At 43.8% G+C, this 23229-nt stretch overlaps 1 protein-coding gene across 4 annotated transcripts in view; it reads left to right on the top strand.

Moving 5' to 3' along the window:
* The window catches only part of LOC110516215 (ornithine aminotransferase, mitochondrial), a 35554-nt gene extending 17940 nt beyond the window's left edge, over window positions 1–17614 (top strand). Inside the window, exons 3-10 of one of the 4 annotated variants that reach the window (XM_036960322.1) lie at window positions 867–1091; window positions 2886–2981; window positions 3324–3451; window positions 3842–3964; window positions 4532–4660; window positions 6162–6275; window positions 10507–10651; window positions 16744–17614. In XM_036960322.1, the coding sequence (XP_036816217.1) occupies window positions 867–1091; window positions 2886–2981; window positions 3324–3451; window positions 3842–3964; window positions 4532–4660; window positions 6162–6275; window positions 10507–10651; window positions 16744–16904 (1121 nt within the window). In that variant the 3' untranslated portion in view covers window positions 16905–17614. Of the gene's footprint in view, window positions 1–866; window positions 1092–1716; window positions 1723–1829; window positions 1848–2486; window positions 2512–2885; window positions 2982–3323; window positions 3452–3841; window positions 3965–4531; window positions 4661–6161; window positions 6276–10506; window positions 10652–16743 lie in introns of those variants that run through there. The other 3 variants (XM_036960325.1, XM_036960324.1, XM_036960323.1) reach the window with 3 other exon arrangements.
* Window positions 17615–23229: the final 5615 nt, after the last annotated feature.

Below are 23229 nucleotides of genomic sequence, written 5' to 3' on the forward strand. Positions count from 1 at the left end.
GTCGGTGGACTCTGCGTCGGGACGTTGCCGGTGGACTCTGCGTCGGGACGTTGCCGGTGGACTCTGCGTCGGGACGTTGCCGGTGGACTCTGCGTCGGGACGTTGCCGGTGGACTCTGCGTCGGGACGTTGCCGGTGGACTCTGCGTCGGGACGTTGCCGGCGGACTCTGCGTCGGGACGTTGCCGGCGGACTCTGCGTCGGGACGTTGTCGGTGGACTCTGCGTCGGGACGTTGTCGCTAGACTCTGCGTCGGGACGTTGTCGCTAGACTCTGCGTCGGGACGTTGTCGCTAGACTCTGCGTCGGGACGTTGTCGCTAGACTCTGCGTCGGGACGTTGTCGCTAGACTCTGCGTCGGGACGTTGTCGGTGGACTGCGTCGGGACGTTGTCGGTGGACTCTGCGTCGGGACGTTGTCGCTGGACTCTGCGTCGGGACGTTGCCGGTGGACTCTGCGTCGGGACGTTGTCGCTGGACCCTGCGTCGGGACGTTGTCGGTGGACTCTGCGTCGGGACGTTGTCGCTAGACTCTGCGTCGGGACGTTGTCGGTGGACTCTGCGTCGGGACGTTGTCGGTGGACTCTGCGTCGGGACGTTGCCGGTGGACTCTGCGTCGGGACGTTGCCGGTGGACTCTGCGTCGGGACGTTGCCGGTGGACTCTGCGTCGGGACGTTGCCGGTGGACTCTGCGTCGGGACGTTGCCGGTAGACTCCTGACAGACTAACTAGTGTCCTGTCTACTGTATATCAAGCTGCCTCTGGCTCCTGCCCTATTGGCCGTTCTGGTTTGGGACAAGGCTTGCTTCCAGTACCTGTTCCCAACCCCCCCCCCCCCCTCCCCTCTGCTCTGTCTCGTCTCCTCCCCAGGTCTGTATGTGTGGGACGTGGAGGGCAACAGATACTATGACTTCCTGAGCGCCTACAGTGCAGTGAACCAGGGCCACTGTCACCCCAAGATCATCGCTGCTCTGAACGCCCAGGCCTCCAGGCTCACCCTGACCTCCAGGGCCTTCTACAACGACATCCTGGGGGCCTACGAGCAGTACATCACCACCCTGTTTGGATACGACAAAGTACTGCCCATGAACACAGGTTAGGAGGCCTGATATGTACTGCCCATGAACAGGCCTACTGCCCATGAACACAGGTTAGGAGGCCTGATATGACCTGCCCATGAACAGGCCTACTGCCCATGAACACAGGTTAGGAGGTCTGATATGACCTGCCCATGAACACAGGTTAGGAGGTCTGAAATGTACTGCCCATGAACACAGGTTAGGAGACCTGATTTGACTTCCCCATAACAACAGGTTAGGAGGCCTGATATGACCTGCCCATGAACACAGGTTAGGAGGCCTGATAGGTTAGGAGGCCTGATATGACATGTCCATGAACACAGGTTAGGAGGCCTGATATGACCTGCCCATGAACACAGGTTAGGAGGCCTGATAGGTTAGGAGGCCTGATATGACCTGCCCATGAGCACAGGTTAGGAGGCCTGATATGACCTGCCCATGAACAGGCCTACTGCCCATGAACACAGGTTAGGAGGTCTGATATGACCTGCCCATGAACACAGGTTAGGAGGTCTGAAATGACCTGCCCATGAACACAGGTTAGGAGGCCTGACATGACCTGCCCATGAACACAGGTTCGGAGGCCTGATATGACCTGCCCATGAACACAGGTTAGGAGGCCTGATATGACATGTCCATGAACACAGGTTAGGAGGCCTGATATGACCTGCCCATGAACACAGGTTAGGAGGCCTGATAGGTTAGGAGGCCTGATATGACCTGCCCATGAGCACAGGTTAGGAGGCCTGATATGTACTGCCCATGAACACAGGTTAGGAGACCTGATTTGACTTCCCCATAACAACAGGTTAGGAGGCCTGATATGACCTGCCCATGAACACAGGTTAGGAGGCCTGATAGGTTAGGAGGCCTGATATGACCTGCCCATGAACACAGGTTAGGAGGCCTGATATGACCTGCCCATGAACACAGGTTAGGAGGCCTGATAGGACCTGGCCATGAACACAGGTTAGGAGGCCTGATATGACCTGCCCATGAACACAGGTTAGGAGGTCTGATATGACCTGCCCATGAACACAGGTTAGAGGCCTGATATGTACTGCCCATGAACACAGGTTAGGAGGTCTGATATGACCTGCCCATGAACACAGGTTAGGAGGCCTGACATGACCTGCCCATGAACACAGGTTAGGAGGCCTGATATGACCTGCCCATGAACACAGGTTAGGAGGCCTGATATGACCTGCCCATGAACACAGGTTAGGAGGCCTGACATGACCTGCCCATGAACACAGGTTAGGAGGCCTGATATGACCTGCCCATGAACACAGGTTAGGAGGCCTGACATGACCTGCCCATGAACACAGGTTAGGAGGCCTGACATGACCTGCCCATGAACACAGGTTAGGAGGCCTGATATGACCTGCCCATGAACACAGGTTAGGAGGCCTGACATGACCTGCCCATGAACACAGGTTAGGAGGCCTGATATGACCTGCCCATGAACACAGGTTAGGAGGCCTGACATGACCTGCCCATGAACACAGGTTAGGAGGCCTGACATGACCTGCCCATGAACACAGGTTAGGAGGCCTGACATGACCTGCCCATGAACACAGGTTAGGAGGCCTGATATGACCTGCCCATGAACACAGGTTAGGAGGCCTGATATGACCTGCCCATGAACACAGGTTAGGAGGCCTGATATGACCTGCCCATGAACACAGGTTAGGAGGCCTGATGGAGCTAGCTGTCTGACATGTCTATCTGCTGGTGGAGGTCCGTGGTACACAACATGTCAATTCTAAAGTATAGCGACATTAATGTTCTTTCCCTCTTTGTGGACCAGGTGTGGAGGGAGGAGAGACGGCCTGTAAGCTGGCCCGTAAGTGGGCCTACACTGTGAAGGGCGTTCCCAAGAATCAGGCCAAAATCATCTTTGCAAGTAAGTCGATACACAGCACTTTTTTTTGGGTGGGGGGGGGTTTCCCATCATGTCCTGAGATACGGGGCGTTTGTCCCTCCCTGTCTATCCTAGCTGTGCATTCCTGAAATACACCTTTTTATAGTGCAGTACAATCATTGTTACGGTAGTGCCGTAGGGCTTGAACCCCGGCATGGCTGCTTGCAGCTGTATTTGTTAACAATGTTATTTTGAATGCCATATTCCTGTAATCGGGTTGCAGTTCATTTAGTTCCCTCACGTGGCAGAATGCATTGGAACTCTGTGCGATGAACACCATAGAAGAAGGATACTACTGTACTGTGGCTAACCTCTCCTCTGTAGATGGTAACTTCTGGGGGAGAACCATGGCAGCCATCTCGAGCTCGACAGATCCTAGCAGTTACGAGGGCTTCGGGCCCTTCATGCCCGGCTTTGGGCTCATCCCCTACAACGACATCGCTGCTCTGGAGGTACGCGCTGACATGACCACATCCTCTATAATACTGAACCTTAATGTTACCTCTCTACAGGCCAGTTTCCTGAACCTCTATAATACTAAACCTTAATGTTACCTCTCTACAGGCCAGTTTCCTGAACCTTAATGTTACCTCTCTACAGGCCAGTTTCCTGAACCTCTATAATACTGAACCTTAATGTTACCTCTCTACAGGCCAGTTTCCTGGAGCCAGATCAGGCCTAGTCCTGTTTGAGCAATCTTAGTCCAGACGAAGTCTGGGGAAATGGGCCTTTCCTCCATATTGTGTCAGTATACACAGCAAAGGGAGTGTCTCCACCACTGTAAAAACCATTGATGAGATATGATCTGTTATCACTGACTGTGTGCTGATGGTTGTGCCCAGAAAGCTCTCCAGGACCCTAACGTAGCAGCCTTCATGGTGGAGCCCATCCAGGGAGAGGCTGGGGTGGTGGTCCCTGACCCCGGATACCTCACCACGGTCAGACAACTCTGCACTCGGAACAACGTGAGTACGAGACGTTTCGGCGTCGGCACAAAAAAAAGGCCTTGAGAATCAACGGTTGATCTGTTTTGTGTCTTTTGGAAACGGACACTTTTTCCCCCAACACTTTTGGTCCATTTGTCAATGTTTTATTGTTGTAAAATAAATAAATAAATACTGATATAGCTTTTTCCTTGTTACTGTGCTTCCCTGTGTTTGGGTCTAGAGACCAGGTTATTATAAAACATTTTTGTGGCAACTGTTGATTTTAAAAAAGGCCTTTTTATAAATGAAATGTGATTTGAGTATCTCCTTCTGCATGGGGTTTAGGTGCTGTTCATAGCCGATGAGCTGGCTGTAATGTAGAGGCCCGATCAGACATAGACTCTACTGATACCTCTCTGTTCCCATGTTTAGGTGCTGTTCATAGCCGATGAGCTGGCTGTAATGTAGAGGCCCGATCAGACATAGACTCTACTGATACCTCTCTGTTCCCATGTTTAGGTGCTGTTCATAGCCGATGAGGTGGCTGTAATGTAGAGGCCCAGTCAGACATTGACTCTACTGATACCTCTCTGTTCCCATGTTTAGGTGCTGTTCATAGCCGACGAGGTGCAGACTGGACTGGCCCGTACGGGCAGACGACTGGCCGTGGACCATGAGGAAGTACGTCCTGACATCGTGATCCTGGGAAAGGCTCTGTCAGGAGGCGTCTACCCTGTGAGTAAACACAACACTGTTACACTACGTTCTCTGCAATGTTGTTGTGTTCCTCGTTTTTGATTTACGGAATGAAAATGCTGTCTAATAATTTAGTATGGGATGGGTCTCATTTAATACGTGAATATTCATGGTTTAATTCACTTCCTTTTGTGACTCACTGCTTATTCAGCCTGTTGGGTCATGTGGGGTCTGGGTCATGTTGGGACTGGGTCATGTTGGGACTGGGTCATGTTGGGACTGGGTCATGTTGGGACTGGGGCCTGTTGGGACTGGGGCATGTTGGGACTGGGTCATGTTGGGACTGGGTCATGTTGGGACTGGGTCATGTTGGGACTGGGTCATGTTGGGACTGGGTCATGTTGGGACTGGGTTATGTTGGGACTGTTGTGACTGGGTCATGTTGTGACTGGGTCATGTTGTGACTGGGTCATGTTGTGACTGGGTCATGTTGTGACTGGGTCATGTTGGGACTGTTGTGACTGGGTCATGTTGGGACTGTTGTGACTGGGTCATGTTGTGACTGGGTCATGTTGGGACTGGGTCATGTTGGGAGTGGGTCATGTTGGGACTGGGTCATGTGGGGACTGTTGGGACTGGGTCATGTTGTGACTGGGTCATGTTGGGACTGTTTGGACTGAGTCATGTTGGGACTGGGTCATGTTGGGACTGTTTGGACTGGTTCATGTTGGGACTGGGTCATGTTGGGACTGTTTGGACTGGGTCATGTGGGGACTGGGTCATGTTGGGACTGTTGGGACTGGGTCATGTTGGGACTGTTGTGACTGGGTCATGTTGTGACTGGGTCATGTTGGGACTGGGTCATGTTGTGACTGTTGGGACTGGGTAATGTTGGGGCTGGGACATGTTGAGTCATGTTGGGACTGGGTCATGTTGGGACTGGGTCATGTTGTGACTGGGTCATGTTGGGACTGGGTCATGTTGTGACTGTTGGGACTGGGTCATGTTGGGACTCGGTCATGTTGGGACTGGGACATGTTGAGTCATGTTGGGACTGGGTCATGTTGGGACTGGGTCATGTTGGGACTGGGTCATGTTGTGACTGGGTCATGGTGGGACTGGGTCATGTTGGGACTCGGTCATGTTGGGACTGGGACATGTTGAGTCATGTTGGGACTGGGTCATGTTGGGACTGGGTCATGTTGGGACTGGGTCATGTTGGGACTGGGTCATGTTGGGACTGGGTCATGTGGGGACTGGGTCATGTTGTGACTGTTGGGACTGGGTCATGTTGGGACTGGGACATGTTGAGTCATGTTGGGACTGGGTCATGTTGGGACTGGGTCATGTTGGGACTGGGACATGTTGAGTCATGTTGGGACTGGGTCATGTTGGGACTGGGTCATGTTGGGACTGGGTCATGGTGTGACTGGGTCATGTCAGTCTCTGATATATACCTTGTCCTGCCAGGTGTCTGTTGTGACTGGGCCATGGTGTGACTGGGTCATGTCAGTCTCTGATATATACCTTGTCCTGCCAGGTGTCTGCGGTGCTGTGTGATGATGAGGTGATGCTGACCATCAAGCCTGGAGAGCACGGCTCTACGTACGGAGGAAACCCTCTGGCCTGTGGCGTTGCCATGGCAGCTCTAGAGGTACGTGGTAGCTAGCTTTTAGTTATTCAGCTAGTTAGTTATTTAGCTATGGACAGATTCAGCTAGTTAGCTAGCTAGTTAGTTATTTAGCTATGGACAGATTCAGCTAGTTAGTTATTTGGCTATGGACAGATTCAGCTAGTTAGTTATTTAGCTATGGACAGATTCAGCTAGTTAGTTATTTGGCTATGGACAGATTCAGCTAGTTAGTTATTTGGCTATGGACAGATTCAGCTAGTTAGCTAGCTAGTTAGTTATTTAGCTATGGACAGATTCAGCTAGTTAGTTATTTGGCTATGGACAGATTCAGCTAGTTAGCTAGCTAGTTAGTTATTTAGCTATGGACAGATTCAGCTAGTTAGTTATTTGGCTATGGACAGATTTAGCTAGCTAGTTAGTTATTTAGCTATGGACAGATTCAGCTAGTTAGTTATTTGGCTATGGACAGATTCAGCTAGTTAGCTAGCTAGTTAGTTATTTAGCTATGGACAGATTCAGCTAGTTAGTTATTTGGCTATGGACAGATTCCGCTAGCTAGTTAGTTATTTGGCTATGGACAGATTCAGCTAGTTAGTTATTTGACTATGGACAGATTCAGCTAGTTAGCTATTTGGCTATGGACAGATTCAGTTAGTTAGTTATTTGGCATTGGACATATTCAGCTAGTTAGTTATTTAGCTATGGACAGATTCAGCTAGTTAGCTAGCTAGTTAGTTATTTAGCTATGGACAGATTCAGCTAGTTCGTTATTTGGCTATGGACAGATTCAGCTAGTTAGTTATTTGACTATGGACAGATTCAGCTAGTTAGCTATTTGGCTATGGACAGATTCAGCTAGTTAGTTATTTGGCTATGGACAGATTCAGCTAGTTAGTTATTTGGCTATGGACTGATTCAAACATTAGGAGAGATGGAGACGCCCGCACACTTAAATGTGGACAAATCCAAAACGGAGGTATATATTCAAACATTGACACATTGAAGAAACAATAGTTCCACTTTAGCTTTGGCTAGGCTGGATGTCTTGGGTGACTCCTACCATTCATCCTTTTAGCTTTGGCTAGGCTGGATGTCTTGGGTGACTCCTACCATTCATCCTTTTAGCTTTGGCTAGGCTGGATGTCTTGGGTGACTCCTTCTACCATTCATCCTTTTAGCTTTGGCTAGGCTGGATGTCTTGGGTGACTCCAACCATTCATCCTTTTAGCTTTGGCTAGGCTGGATGTCTTGGGTGACTCCTTCTACCATTCATCCTTTTAGCTTTGGCTAGTCTGGATGTCTTGGGTGACTCCTACCATTCATCCTTTTAGCTTTGGCTAGGCTGGATGTCTTGGGTGACTCCTTCTACCATTCATCCTTTTAGCTTTGGCTAGGCTTGATGTCTTGGGTGACTCCTTCTACATTCATCCTTTTAGCTTTGGCTAGGCTGGATGTCTTGCGTGACTCCTCCTACCATTCATCCTTTTAGCTTTGGCTAGGCTGGATGTCTTGGGTGACTCCTTCTACCATTCATCCTTTTAGCTTTGGCTAGGCTGGATGTCTTGGGTGACTCCTCCTACCATTCATCCTTTTAGCTTTGGCTAGGCTGGATGTCTTGGGTGACTCCTCCTACCATTCATCCTTTTAGCTTTGGCTAGGCTGGATGTCTTGGGTGACTCCTTCTACATTCATCCTTTTAGCTTTGGCTAGGCTGGATGTCTTGGGTGACTCCTTCTACCATTCATCCTTTTAGCTTTGGCTAGGCTGGATGTCTTGGGTGACTCCTACCATTCATCCTTTTAGCTTTGGCTAGGCTGGATGTCTTGGGTGACTCCTTCTACCATTCATCCTTTTAGCTTTGGCTAGGCTGGATGTCTTGGGTGATTCCTTCTACCATCCATCAGTCCGGGCAGTCACGTATACTGCCTGGTCAGAAGTATGTGGATGCCCCTTCAAATTAGTGGATTCGGCTATTTCAGCCACAGCCGTTGCTGACAGGTGTATAAAATCTAGCACATTGCCATGTAATCTCCATAGACAAACATTGTCAGTAGAATGGCCTTACTGAAGAGCTCAGTGACTTTCAATGTGGCACCGTCATAGGATGCCACCTTTCCAACAAGTCAGTTCGTAAACTTCCAACATCTAGTGGAAAGCCTTCCCAGAAGAGTGGAGGCTGGTATAGCAGTAATGTTCCAACATCTAGTGGAAAGCCTTCCCAGAAGAGTGGAGGCTGTTATAGCAGCAATGTTCCAACATCTAGTGGAAAGCCTTCCCAGAAGAGTGGAGGCTGTTATAGCAGCAATGTTCCAACATCTAGTGGAAAGTCTTCCCAGAAGAGTGGAGGCTGTTATAGCAGCAATGGGGGGACCAACTCCATATTAATGCCCATGATTTTTGTTTGAGATATTGGACCAGCATGTTGTGGCCATGTAGTGTCTCATTCATTCCTTCAAGCAGTCAAGTCATCATATCTGACTAGCTGGTTTAGTAAGACGGGATACTCCCCAGAGCAACATACAGATGAGAGTACTGTGTCTGACTAGCTGGTTTAGTAAGACGGGATACTCCCCAGAGCAACATACAGATGAGAGTACTGTGTCTGACTAGCTGGTTTAGTAAGACGGGATACTCCCCAGAGCAACATACAGATGAGAGTACTGTGTGACTAGCTGGTTTAGTAAGACGGGATACTCCCCAGAGCAACATACAGATGAGAGTACTGTGTCTGACTAGCTGGTTTAGTAAGATGGGATACTCCCCAGAGTAACAGACAGATGAGTACTGTATCTCACTAGCTGGTTTAGTAAGATGGGATACTCCCCAGATTAACAGACAGATGAGTACTGTATCTGACTAGCTGGTTGAGTAAGATGGCATACTCCCCAGAGCAACAGACAGCTGAATCTGACTAGCTGGTTGAGTAAGACGGGATACTCCCCAGAGTAACAGACTGCTGAATCTGACTAGCTGGTTGAGTAAGATGGGATACTCCCCAGAGTAACAGACAGCTGAATCTGACTAGCTGGTTGAGTAAGATGGGATACTCCCCAGAGTAACAGACAGCTGAATCTGACTAGCTGGTTGAGTAAGATGGGATACTCCCCAGAGCAACAGACAGCTGAATCTGACTAGCTGGTTGAGTAAGATGGGATACTCCCCAGATTAACAGACTGCTGAATCTGACTAGCTGGTTTAGTAAGATGGGATACTCCCCAGAGCAGGAGAGGGGCTATAGACAGGAGAGGGGCTATAGACAGGAGAGGGGCTATAGACAGGAGAGGGGCTATAGACAGGAGAGGGGCTATAGACAGGAGAGGGGCTATAGACAGGAGAGGGGCTATAGACAGGAGAGGGGCTATAGACAGGAGAGGGGCTATAGACAGGAGAGGGGCTATAGACAGGAGAGGGGCTATAGACAGGAGAGGGGCTATAGACAGGAGAGGGGCTATAGACAGGAGAGGGGCTATAGACAGGAGAGGGGCTATAGACAGGAGAGGGGCTATAGACAGGAGAGGGGCTATAGACAGGAGAGGGGCTATAGACAGGAGAGGGGCTATAGACAGGAGAGGGGCTATAGACAGGAGAGGGGCTATAGACAGGAGAGGGGCTATAGACAGGAGAGGGGCTATAGACAGGAGAGGGGCTATAGACAGGAGAGGGGCTATAGACAGGAGAGGGGCTATAGACAGGAGAGGGGCTATAGACAGGAGAGGGGCTATAGACAGGAGAGGGGCTATAGACAGGAGAGGGGCTATAGACAGGAGAGGGGCTATAGACAGGAGAGGGGCTATAGACAGGAGAGGGGCTATGTACAGGAGAGGGGCTATGTACAGGAGAGGGGCTATGTACAGGAGAGGGGCTATGTACAGGAGAGGGGCTATGTACAGGAGAGGGGCTATGTACAGGAGAGGGGCTATGTACAGGAGAGGGGCTATGTACAGGAGAGGGGCTATGTACAGGAGAGGGGCTATGTACAGGAGAGGGGCTATGTACAGGAGAGGGGCTATGTACAGGAGAGGGGCTATGTACAGGAGAGGGGCTATATACAGGAGAGGGGCTATATACAGGAGAGGGGCTATATACAGGAGAGGGGCTATATACAGGAGAGGGGCTATATACAGGAGAGGGGCTATATACAGTAGAGGGGCTATATACAGCAAGTAGCGAGGCGACATACAGACACCGGTTCGTCAGGCTGATTTGAGGTAGTAACAGGCCTCCTCTAACAGTACGTTGTCCTCCCTGACAGGTTCTGGAGGAAGAGAAGCTGGCGGAGAACGCTGAGAAGATGGGCCAGTTGCTGAGGTCAGAACTGTCAAAGCTTCCTAAAGAGATCGTCCCCATCGTCCGTGGGAAGGGTCTCCTCAACGCCATCGTCATCAAGGAGACTAAAGGTACGGGTGTATCTGATGTGGAATCACACACTATCGTCGTCAAGGAGACTAAAGGTACGGGTGTATCTGATGTGGAATCTCACACTATCGTCATCAAGGAGACTAAAGGTACGGGTGTATCTGATGTGGAATCACACACTATCGTCGTCAAGGAGACTAAAGGTACGGGTGTATCTGATGTGGAATCACACACTATCGTCGTCAAGGAGACTAAAGGTACGGGTGTATCTGATGTGGAATCTCACACTATCGTCATCAAGGAGACTAAAGGTATGGGTGTATCTGATGTGGAATCACACACTATCGTCATCAAGGAGACTAAAGGTACGGGTGTATCTGATGTGGAATCACACACTATCGTCATCAAGGAGACTAAAGGTACGGGTGTATCTGATGTGGAATCACACACTATCGTCATCAAGGAGACTAAAGGTACGGGTGTATCTGATGTGGAATCACACACTATCGTCGTCAAGGAGACTAAAGGTACGGGTGTATCTGATGTGGAATCACACACTATCGTCGTCAAGGAGACTAAAGGTAAGGGTGTATCTGATGTGGAATCACACACTATCGTCGTCAAGGAGACTAAAGGTAAGGGTGTATCTGATGTGGAATCACACACTATCGTCGTCAAGGAGACTAAAGGTACGGGTGTATCTGATGTGGAATCACACACTATCGTCGTCAAGGAGACTAAAGGTAAGGGTGTATCTGATGTGGAATCACACACTATCGTCGTCAAGGAGACTAAAGGTACGGGTGTATCTGATGTGGAATCACACACTATCGTCATCAAGGAGACTAAAGGTACGGGTGTATCTGATGTGGAATCACACACTATCGTCGTCAAGGAGACTAAAGGTAAGGGTGTATCTGATGTGGAATCACACACTATCGTCATCAAGGAGACTAAAGGTAAGGGTGTATCTGATGTGGAATCACACACTATCGTCGTCAAGGAGACTAAAGGTACGGGTGTATCTGATGTGGAATCACACACTATCGTCATCAAGGAGACTAAAGGTACGGGTGTATCTGATGTGGAATCACACACTATCGTCGTCAAGGAGACTAAAGGTAAGGGTGTATCTGATGTGGAATCACACACTATCGTCATCAAGGAGACTAAAGGTAAGGGTGTATCTGATGTGGAATCACACACTATCGTCGTCAAGGAGACTAAAGGTAAGGGTGTATCTGATGTGGAATCACACACTATCGTCGTCAAGGAGACTAAAGGTAAGGGTGTATCTGATGTGGAATCACACACTATCGTCGTCAAGGAGACTAAAGGTAAGGGTGTATCTGATGTGGAATCACACACTATCGTCATCAAGGAGACTAAAGGTATGGGTGTATCTGATGTGGAATCACACACTATCGTCATCAAGGAGACTAAAGGTATGGGTGTATCTGATGTGGAATCACACACTATCGTCGTCAAGGAGACTAAAGGTACGGGTGTATCTGATGTGGAATCACACACTATCGTCGTCAAGGAGACTAAAGGTATGGGTGTATCTGATGTGGAATCACACACTATCGTCATCAAGGAGACTAAAGGTATGGGTGTATCTGATGTGGAATCACTTGGCTGTTAGACACACTATCGTCGTCAAGGAGACTAAAGGTATGGGTGTATCTGATGTGGAATCACTTGGCTGTTAGACACACTATCGTCATCAAGGAGACTAAAGGTATGGGTGTATCTGATGTGGAATCACTTGGCTGTTAGACACACCATCGTCGGGATCAAGGGTTTCTAACCAAAACCGTTCAACAGTTCTGGCCCGTATACTAACACCAACCCTTCAACAGTTCTGGCCCGTATACTAACACCAACCCTTCAACAGTTCTGGCCCGTATACTAACACCAACCCTTCAACAGTTCTGGCCCGTATACTAACACCAACCCTTCAACAGTTCTGGCCCGTATACTAACACCAACCCTTCAACAGTTCTGGCCCGTATACTAACACCAACCCTTCAACAGATACCCAAATAATAATGATATATTACTGATCTGTTATAATAATGATATATTACTGATCTGTTATAATAATGATATATTACTGATCTGTTATAATAATGATATATTACTGATCTGTTATTATAATGATATATTACTGACCTGTTATAATAATGATATATTACTGACCTGTTGATATATTACTGATCTGTTATTATAATGATATATTACTGACCTGTTATAATAATGATATATTACTGATCTGTTATAATAATGATATATTACTGACCTGTTATAATAATGATATATTACTGACCTGTTATAATAATGATATATTACTGATCTGTTATTATAATGATATATTACTGATCTGTTATAATAATGATATATTACTGACCTGTTATTATAATGATATATTACTGACCTGTTATATTACTGACCTGTTATTATAATGATACATTACTGACCAGTTATAATAATGATATATTACTGATCTGTTATAATAATGATATATTACTGACCTGTTATAATAATGATATATTACTGACCTGTTATAATAATGATATATTACTGATATGTTATAATAATGATATATTACTGACCTGTTATAATAATGTTATATTACTGACCTGTTATTATAATGATATATTACTGACCTGTTATTATAATGATATATTACTGACCTGTTATAATAATGATATATTACTGACCTGTTATAATAATGATATATTACTGATCTGTTATAATAATGATATATTACTGACCTGTTATTATAATGTTATATTACTGACCTGTTATTATAATGATACATTACTGACCTGTTATAATAATGATATATTACTGATCTGTTATAATAATGATATATTACTGATCTGTTATAATAATGATATATTACTGACCTGTTATTATAATGATATATTACTGACCTGTTATAATAATGATATATTACTGACCTGTTATTATAATGATATATTACTGACCTGTTATAATAATGATATATTACTGATCTGTTATAATAATGATATATTACTGACCTGTTATAATAATGATATATTACTGACCTGTTATATTACTGACCTGTTATTATAATGATACATTACTGACCTGTTATAATAATGATATATTACTGATCTGTTATAATAATGATATATTACTGACCTGTTATAATAATGATATATTACTGACCTGTTATATTACTGACCTGTTATTATAATGATATATTACTGACCTGTTATAATAATGATATATTACTGATCTGTTATAATAATGATATATTACTGACCTGTTATAATAATGTTATATTACTGACCTGTTATTATAATGATATATTACTGACCTGTTATTATAATGATATATTACTGACCTGTTATAATAATGATATATTACTGACCTGTTATAATAATGATATATTACTGATCTGTTATAATAATGATATATTACTGACCTGTTATTATAATGTTATATTACTGACCTGTTATTATAATGATACATTACTGACCTGTTATAATAATGATATATTACTGATCTGTTATAATAATGATATATTACTGACCTGTTATTATAATGATATATTACTGACCTGTTATAATAATGATATATTACTGACCTGTTATTATAATGATATATTACTGACCTGTTATAATAATGATATATTACTGATCTGTTATTATAATGATATATTACTGACCTGTTATAATAATGATATATTACTGATCTGTTATTATAATGATATATTACTGACCTGTTATAATAATGATATATTACTGATCTGTTATAATAATGATATATTACTGACCTGTTATAATAATGATATATTACTGACCTGTTGATATATTACTGACCTGTTATAATAATGATATATTACTGACCTGTTATAATAATGATATATTACTGACCTGTTATAATAATGATATATTACTGACCTGTTATTATAATGATATATTACTGACCTGTTATTATAATGATATATTACTGATCTGTTATAATAATGATATATTACTGATCTGTTATATCACTGACCTGTTATTATAATGATATATTACTGACCTGTTATAATAATGATATATTACTGACCTGTTATAATAATGATATATTACTGATCTGTTATAATAATGATATATTACTGACCTGTTATATCACTGACCTGTTATTATAATGATACATTACTGACCTGTTATAATAATGATATATTACTGATCTGTTATAATAATGATATATTACTGACCTGTTATAATAATGATATATTACTGACCTGTTATTATAATGATATATTACTGACCTGTTATTATAATGTTATATTACTGACCTGTTATTATAATGATATATTACTGATCTGTTATAATAATGATATATTACTGACCTGTTATAATGATATATTACTGATCTGTTATTATAATGTTATATTACTGACCTGTTATTATAATGATATATTACTGATCTGTTATTATGTTATATTACTGACCTGTTATTATAATGATATATTACTGACCTGTTATTATGTTATATTACTGACCTGTTATTATAATGATATATTACTGACCTGTTATTATAATGTTATATTACTGACCTGTTATTATAATGATATATTACTGATCTGTTATTATAATGATATATTACTGACCTGTTATAATAATGATATATTACTGACCTTTTATAATAATGATATATTACTGACCTGTTATTATAATGATATATTACTGACCTGTTATAATAATGATATATTACTGACCTGTTATAATAATGATATATTACTGATCTGTTATAATAATGATATATTACTGACCTGTTATTATAATGATACATTACTGACCTGTTATAATAATGATATATTACTGATCTGTTATAATAATGATATATTACTGACCTGTTATAATAATGATATATTACTGACCTGTTATAATAATGATATATTACTGACCTGTTATAATAATGATATATTACTGACCTGTTATTATAATGATATATTACTGACCTGTTATAATAATGATATATTACTGACCTGTTATAATAATGATATATTACTGACCTGTTATTATAATGATATATTACTGACCTGTTATAATAATGATATATTACTGACCTGTTATAATAATGATATATTACTGATCTGTTATTATAATGATATATTACTGACCTGTTATTATAATGATATATTACTGATCTGTTATTATAATGATATATTACTGACCTGTTATAATAATGATATATTACTGATCTGTTATAATAATGATATATTACTGACCTGTTATAATAATGATATATTACTGACCTGTTATTATAATGATATATTACTGACCTGTTATTATAATGATATATTACTGACCTGTTATTATAATGATATATTACTGACCTGTTATTATAATGATATATTACTGACCTGTTATAATAATGATATATTACTGATCTGTTATAATAATGATATATTACTGACCTGTTATAATAATGATATATTACTGACCTGTTATTATAATGATATATTACTGACCTGTTATTATAATGATATATTACTGACCTGTTATTATAATGATATATTACTGACCTGTTATTATAATGATATATTACTGACCTGTTATAATAATGATATATTACTGACCTGTTATAATAATGATATATTACTGACCTGTTATAATAATGATATATTACTGACCTGTTATAATAATGATATATTACTGATCTGTTATTATAATGATATATTACTGACCTGTTATAATAATGATATATTACTGACCTGTTGATATAATGATATATTACTGATCTGTTATAATAATGATATATTACTGACCTGTTGCACCTGTTGCATGTCTTCACTAACTAACTTAAAGCTCTTAAAGAGACAGTGTATCATTTTCTGTCATACATCTCAATAGGTAGTTATTTTACCCAATGTAAATACCTAATATTCCTAATGACTTTGTCATTTTAATGGCAGGTATTTGGATCAACAGTTTATCGTTTTATACTAAACAAATGTATTTACACAACATGTGTTTCTATCTATCTTAAATTTGATGTTGTTGCTCTGTAGGCTGAAGCTTTGACCCCGTGTGTGTGTGTGTGTGTGTGTGTGTGTGTGTGTGTGTGTGTGTGTGTGTTGCGCGCTCTCACTTTTCTTCCCCCTCAGACTATGATGCCTGGAGAGTGTGCATGCGTCTCCGTGACAACGGACTGTTGGCCAAGCCCACCCACGGTGACATCATCCGTCTGGCCCCTCCCCTCATCATTAAAGACCACGAGGTCAGAGAGTGTGCCGACATCATCCAGAGAACCATCATGTCCTTCTAGAACCGCCCGGGAACTAATTCTAGAACACTGGAACCAACAGTGACAGCCTTCTAATCTTAACTGATCTGGAAAAACAACAACTATCAATCTGCTGTGAACTATCATCTATTGGAATTTGTTACTAACTCTAAACATTTAGAGAATAAGTGTTATTGTATTGTAAGCAGTACTCTCTTAAGTTAATTTACTATGAGAATGTAAGTGGAGAATTATTTTTTGTGGGTTTTGGTTTTCCACAGTACTGCCATTTTGTCGTAATGTCAATCTAAGCATCATCCAACCTGAGAAGGTTTTTCTCTTTTGAAGTGCTGGGACTGAAATGGGTTTTACAGGGTAACACTGCTGCTCCGAAGCAACTTGGGATGACCTTTAACCCAGGGATGTTTTTAACTCTTGCATCTGCTTAGCTGGAAGACGGTTCAGATACTGATTTTAATTTTGTTGTTAAATCTGGCAACTACTCCCGCAGCAAAATGTTTTTAAAAATGTAACGTGCTTAAACAAAAGGTTTTTCACTTTCTAAAACGGAGCAGTGTTTTAAAAACAAAGAAACAGATTGAATTATTTAAAGGTTAAAGTAATTTATTTGCTTGTTGGTGAAATGAGCAGAAATGTTTTACTGTAAGACACCGGTATAACCAATAAGGATGTTTTAAGTATTTAAAGGGGAATATTATAATACCACTATTAAAAACTATGAAAGAATTGAACTGCTGTTCTGTTCTGTTATTCTAACAAACCACAGAAAACCTTTTTAAAAACGGTAGTAGTGCACTACTACCCTATAGGCCTGGTCTAAAGTAGTGCACTACTACCCTATAGGGCCTGGTCTAAAGTAGTGCACTACTACCCTATAGGCCTGGTCTAAAGTAGTGCACTACTACCCTATAGGGCCTGGTCTAAAGTAGTGCACTACTACCCTATTAGGGCCTGGTCTAAAGTAGTGCACTACTACCCTATAGGGCCTGGTCTAAAGTAGTGCACTACTACCCTATAGGGCCTGGTCTAAAGTAGTGCACTACTACCCTATAGGCCTGGTCTAAAGTAGTGCACTACTACCCTATAGGACTTGGTCTAAAGTAGTGCACTACTACCCTATAGGGCCCTGGTCTAAAGTAGTGCACTACTACCCTATAGGGCCTGGTCTAAAGTAGTGCACTACTACCCTATAGGGCCTGGTCTAAAGTAGTGCACTACTACCCTATAGGCCTGGTCTAAAGTAGTGCACTACTACCCTATAGGGCCTGGTCTAAAGTAGTGCACTACTACCCTATAGGGCCTGGTCTAAAGTAGTGCACTACTACCCTATAGGACTTGGTCTAAAGTAGTGCACTACTACCCTATAGGGCCCTGGTCTAAAGTAGTGCACTACTACCCTATAGGGCCCTGGTCTAAAGTAGTGCACTACTACCCTATAGGGCCTGGTCTAAAGTAGTGCACTACTACCCTATAGGCCTGGTCTAAAGTAGTGCACTACTACCCTATAGACCCTGGTCTAAAGTAGTGCACTACTACCCTATAGGCCTGGTCTAAAGTAGTGCACTACTACCCTATAGACCCTGGTCTAAAGTAGTGCACTACTACCCTATAGGACCTGGTCTAAAGTAGTGCACTACTACCCTATAGGGCCCTGGTCTAAAGTAGTGCACTACTACCCTATAGGGCCTGGTCTAAAGTAGTGCACTACTACCCTATAGACCCTGGTCTAAAGTAGTGCACTACTACCCTATAGGACTTGGTCTAAAGTAGTGCACTACTACCCTATAGGGCCCTGGTCTAAAGTAGTGCACTACTACCCTATAGGGCCTGGTCTAAAGTAGTGCACTACTACCCTATAGGGCCTGGTCTAAAGTAGTGCACTACTACCCTATAGGCCTGGTCTAAAGTAGTGCACTACTACCCTATAGACCCTGGTCTAAAGTAGTGCACTACTACCCTATAGGACCTGGTCTAAAGTAGTGCACTACTACCCTATAGGGCCCTGGTCTAAAGTAGTGCACTACTACCCTATAGGGCCTGGTCTAAAGTAGTGCACTACTACCCTATAGGGCCTGGTCTAAAGTAGTGCACTACTACCCTATAGGCCTGGTCTAAAGTAGTGCACTACTACCCTATAGGGCCTGGTCTAAAGTAGTGCACTACTACCCTATAGGCCTGGTCTAAAGTAGTGCACTACTACCCTATAGGGCCTGGTCTAAAGTAGTGCACTACTACCCTATAGGCCTGGTCTAAAGTAGTGCACTACTACCCTATAGGCCTGGTCTAAAGTAGTGCACTACTACCCTATAGGCCTGGTCTAAAGTAGTGCACTACTACCCTATAGGGCCTGGTCTAAAGTAGTGCACTACTACCCTATAGACCCTGGTATAAAGTAGTGCACTACTAAGGAAATAGGGTGCCGTTTCAGAGACAACCTCTAATTAAGCCATAAGGAATAAGGGGGTTTGGTATATGGCCATTATATCACGGCTAAGGGCTGTTCTTAGGAACGGTGCAACGTGGCCTTTAGCCATGGTATAATGGCCATGTATCACAAACACTCCGAGGTGCCTTATTGCTATATTCTAAACTGGTTACCAACGTAATTAGAACAGTCAAAATGAATGTTTTATCATACCCGTGGTATACGGTCTGATATACCACGGCTTTCAGCCAATCAGCGTTCGAAGGCTCGACCCCATCCAGTTTTATAATTTGCGATATATTGTACTTTCCTCCAGAGACGATGCGTTTATGAGTTGACGTCGTTTAGGAGCCATCTGTTCCTCTGCTGAGGTCCGTTCGGTCGGAGACCTCGTCAGCACCTGATCTGTACGGTCTGTGGGTGCCTCTCAAATGGAGCTCTATGGGAGCCGGTTCAACTATTGCACAATGTAGGAAATACGGGAACCATTTTGAAATGCTCCCAGTGTTTGTTGAAAACTTGCTAAAGAGAAAACGACATTTTAAAACCGACTGGAAACTGTTGCAGGCTGAATGTAATGTTGGGATTCTATTGCGATACTATATTTTAGGTTGTTACATAAAATGTTGATGCTGATAATAAATAGCTTGAATCTTATTCTGATGTCCTGTCAATCTTTAAAAAAATGTTTTTATTCACTTTATCTAGTTGTAGCCATTTTTAATATCTATAAATATTGAAGTAGAAGGTTCCCCGTCTATACAGCTTGATTTGGTTCAAACCTCATACGTTCTCGTTTTACGATGAAATAATGACCATAGGAAACAACAGTTTAATTATTCCCTGTTAAATTCACCCACAGAATCATTAAGAGGACATTTATAAGGCTCTTTAAAAAAAACAACAAACTGGTCTATTACCAGTAATGTAATTACAATGTTCAGTTGTGCATAAATCAAGTTTATGAAAGAGTTTAGAAATCGGTAAATATCAAGTCTGACCACTAGGTGGTGCCGTGTTCTCACTTGTTCCCGTGATGTGTTTCCATGCTGTGGTCCTCACTAGTTATCACAGCCACAAAGTAATTATGGCTCAACCCTGTCTTCTACAATTTATCTATTTAAAATCTATTTTTAACCCTAACCACACTACTAATATTATTGCCTAAACTTTTAAGACCAAAACGTTATTTTCTTACGTAATTTGAATGGTATATAATCATTTCGACTTGGTGGTTGTGATAACTAATGACAACCCTGTAGTGTATGTAGTTGATCAGAGCATAGAGTCAGAAATCCCAGACCGAGGGCAACGGCACTGTGTAGGCTGGAACATTGTTAACGTGGGAGACGCCCCGTCTACCGAAGGAGACTAATCCGAGCACGAGACAAGTGAAAACACACCCTGTAACGACCATTACTGTCTCCCTACACCCTGTAACGACCACTACTGTCTCCCTACACCCTGTAACGACCTTTACTGTCTCCCTACACCCTGTAACGACCATTACTGTCTCCCTACACCCTGTAACGACCATTACTGTCTCCCTACACCCTGTAAGGACCATTACTGTCTCCCTACACCCTGTAACAACCATTACTGTCTCCCTACACCCTGTAACGACCATTACTGTCTCCCTACACCCTGTAACGACCATTACTGTCTCCCTACACCCTGTAACGACCATTACTGTCTCCTACACCCTGTAATGACCATTACTGTCTCCCTACACCCTGTAACGACCATTACTGTCTCCTACACCCTGTAACGACCATTACTGTCTCCTACACCCTGTAACGACCATTACTGTCTCCCTACACCCTGTATGACCATTACTGTCTCCCTACACCCTGTAACGACCATTACTGTCTCCTACACCCTGTAATGACCATTACTGTCTCCCTACACCCTGTAACAACCATTACTGTCTCCCTACACCCTGTAACGACCATTACTGTCTCCCTACACCCTGTAACAACCATTTCTGTCTCCTACACCCTGTAACGACCATTACTGTCTCCCTACACCCTGTAACGACCATTACTGTCTCCTACACCCTGTAACGACCATTACTGTCTCCCTACACCCTGTATGACCATTACTGTCTCCTACACCCTGTAACGACCATTACTGTCTCCCTACACCCTGTAACGACCATTACTGTCTCCCTACACCCTGTAACGACCATTACTGTCTCCCTACACCCTGTAACGACCATTACTGTCTCCCTACACCCTGTAACGACCATTACTGTCTCCTACACCCTGTAACGACCATTACTGTCTCCCTACACCCTGTAACGACCATTACTGTCTCCTACACCCTGTAACGACCATTACTGTCTCCCTACACCCTGTAACGACCATTACTGTCTCCCTACACCCTGTAACGACCATTACTGTCTCCCTACACCCTGTAACGACCATTACTGTCTCCCTACACCCTGTAACGACCATTACTGTCTCCCTACACCCTGTAACGACCATTACTGTCTCCCTACACCCTGTAACGAGACAGTAATGGTCTCCCTGCTGAGGCTGTGGCCCAATGAGAGCTGGTCCACTGAGGCCGTGGCCCAATGAGAGCTGATCCACTGAGACTGTGGCCCAATGAGAGCTGGTCCTTGGAAGTGGAAACAGTCTGAGCCTGTTTTATAAAAGACTGGGGGGGTGTTAGCCATACGATCACTTTTACTCTATGAATGATACATTCTCTTATAACAGGACAACTTTGTTTTTCCTTCAGTTGTGGTTTTGAAGCTGGGATGCTCGACCTAAACCACAGTCAGCGGGCTGTTTCACGTGTGCCGGGCGGTGCAGCCGGTGGACCGGGTGCATGGAGGCAGAGAGAGAGAGAGAGGAGCAGTGTTTATCTGTGAAATATGAGAGGAATTCTGTCTGGCAAGAGACGTGAGGGTTGTTGGGGTCCTGGAACGACTGAAGGTTGGTCACAAATGGCACCCTATTCCAGATGTAGTGCACTACTTTTGACCAGAACCCTATGGGGACCATAGTTCACTACTATAAAGGTAACAGGGGTCCATTTGGACAACAGCCTGACTCAGAGCCTTGTGGTTGTGTCTTCCTGGTCTTTGCACAGAAGCCTGACTCAGAGCCTTGTGGTTGTGTCTTCCTGGTCTTTAGACAGCAGCCTGACTCAGAGCCTTGTGGTTGTGTCTTCCTGGTCTTTAGACAGCAGCCTGACTCAGAGCCTTGTGGTTGTGTCTTCCTGGTCTTTAGACAGCAGCCTGACTCAGAGCCTTGTGGTTGTGTCTTCCTGGTCTTTGGACAGCAGCCTGACTCAGAGCCTTGTGGTTGTGTCTTCCTGGTCTTTAGACAGCAGCCTGACTCAGAGCCTTGTGGTTGTGTCTTCCTGGTCTTTAGACAGCAGCCTGACTCAGAGCCTTGTGGTTGTGTCTTCCTGGTCTTTAGACAGCAGCCTGACTCAGAGCCTTGTGGTTGTGTCTTCCTGGTCTTTAGACAGCAGCCTGACTCAGAGCCTTGTGGTTGTGTCTTCCTGGTCTTTAGACAGCAGCCTGACTCAGAGCCTTGTGGTTGTGTCTTCCTGGTCTTTAGACAGCAGCCTGACTCAGAGCCTTGTGGTTGTGTCTTCCTGGTCTTTAGACAGCAGCCTGACTCAGAGCCTTGTGGTTGTGTCTTCCTGGTCTCTGGACAGCAGCCTGACTCAGAGCCTTGTGGTTGTGTCTTCCTGGTCTCTGGACAGCAGCCTGACTCAGAGCCTTGTGGTTGTGTCTTCCTGGTCTCTGGACAGCAGCCTGACTCAGAGCCTTGTGGTTGTGTCTTCCTGGTCTCTGGACAGCAGCCTGACTCAGAGCCTTGTGGTTGTGTCTTCCTGGTCTTTGGACAGCAGCCTGACTCAGAGCCTTGTGGTTGTGTCTTCCTGGTCTTTAGACAGCAGCCT

Source organism: Oncorhynchus mykiss, chromosome 23, assembly GCF_013265735.2.
Source record: "Oncorhynchus mykiss isolate Arlee chromosome 23, USDA_OmykA_1.1, whole genome shotgun sequence".
Classification (NCBI taxonomy): Eukaryota; Metazoa; Chordata; class Actinopteri; order Salmoniformes; family Salmonidae; genus Oncorhynchus; species Oncorhynchus mykiss.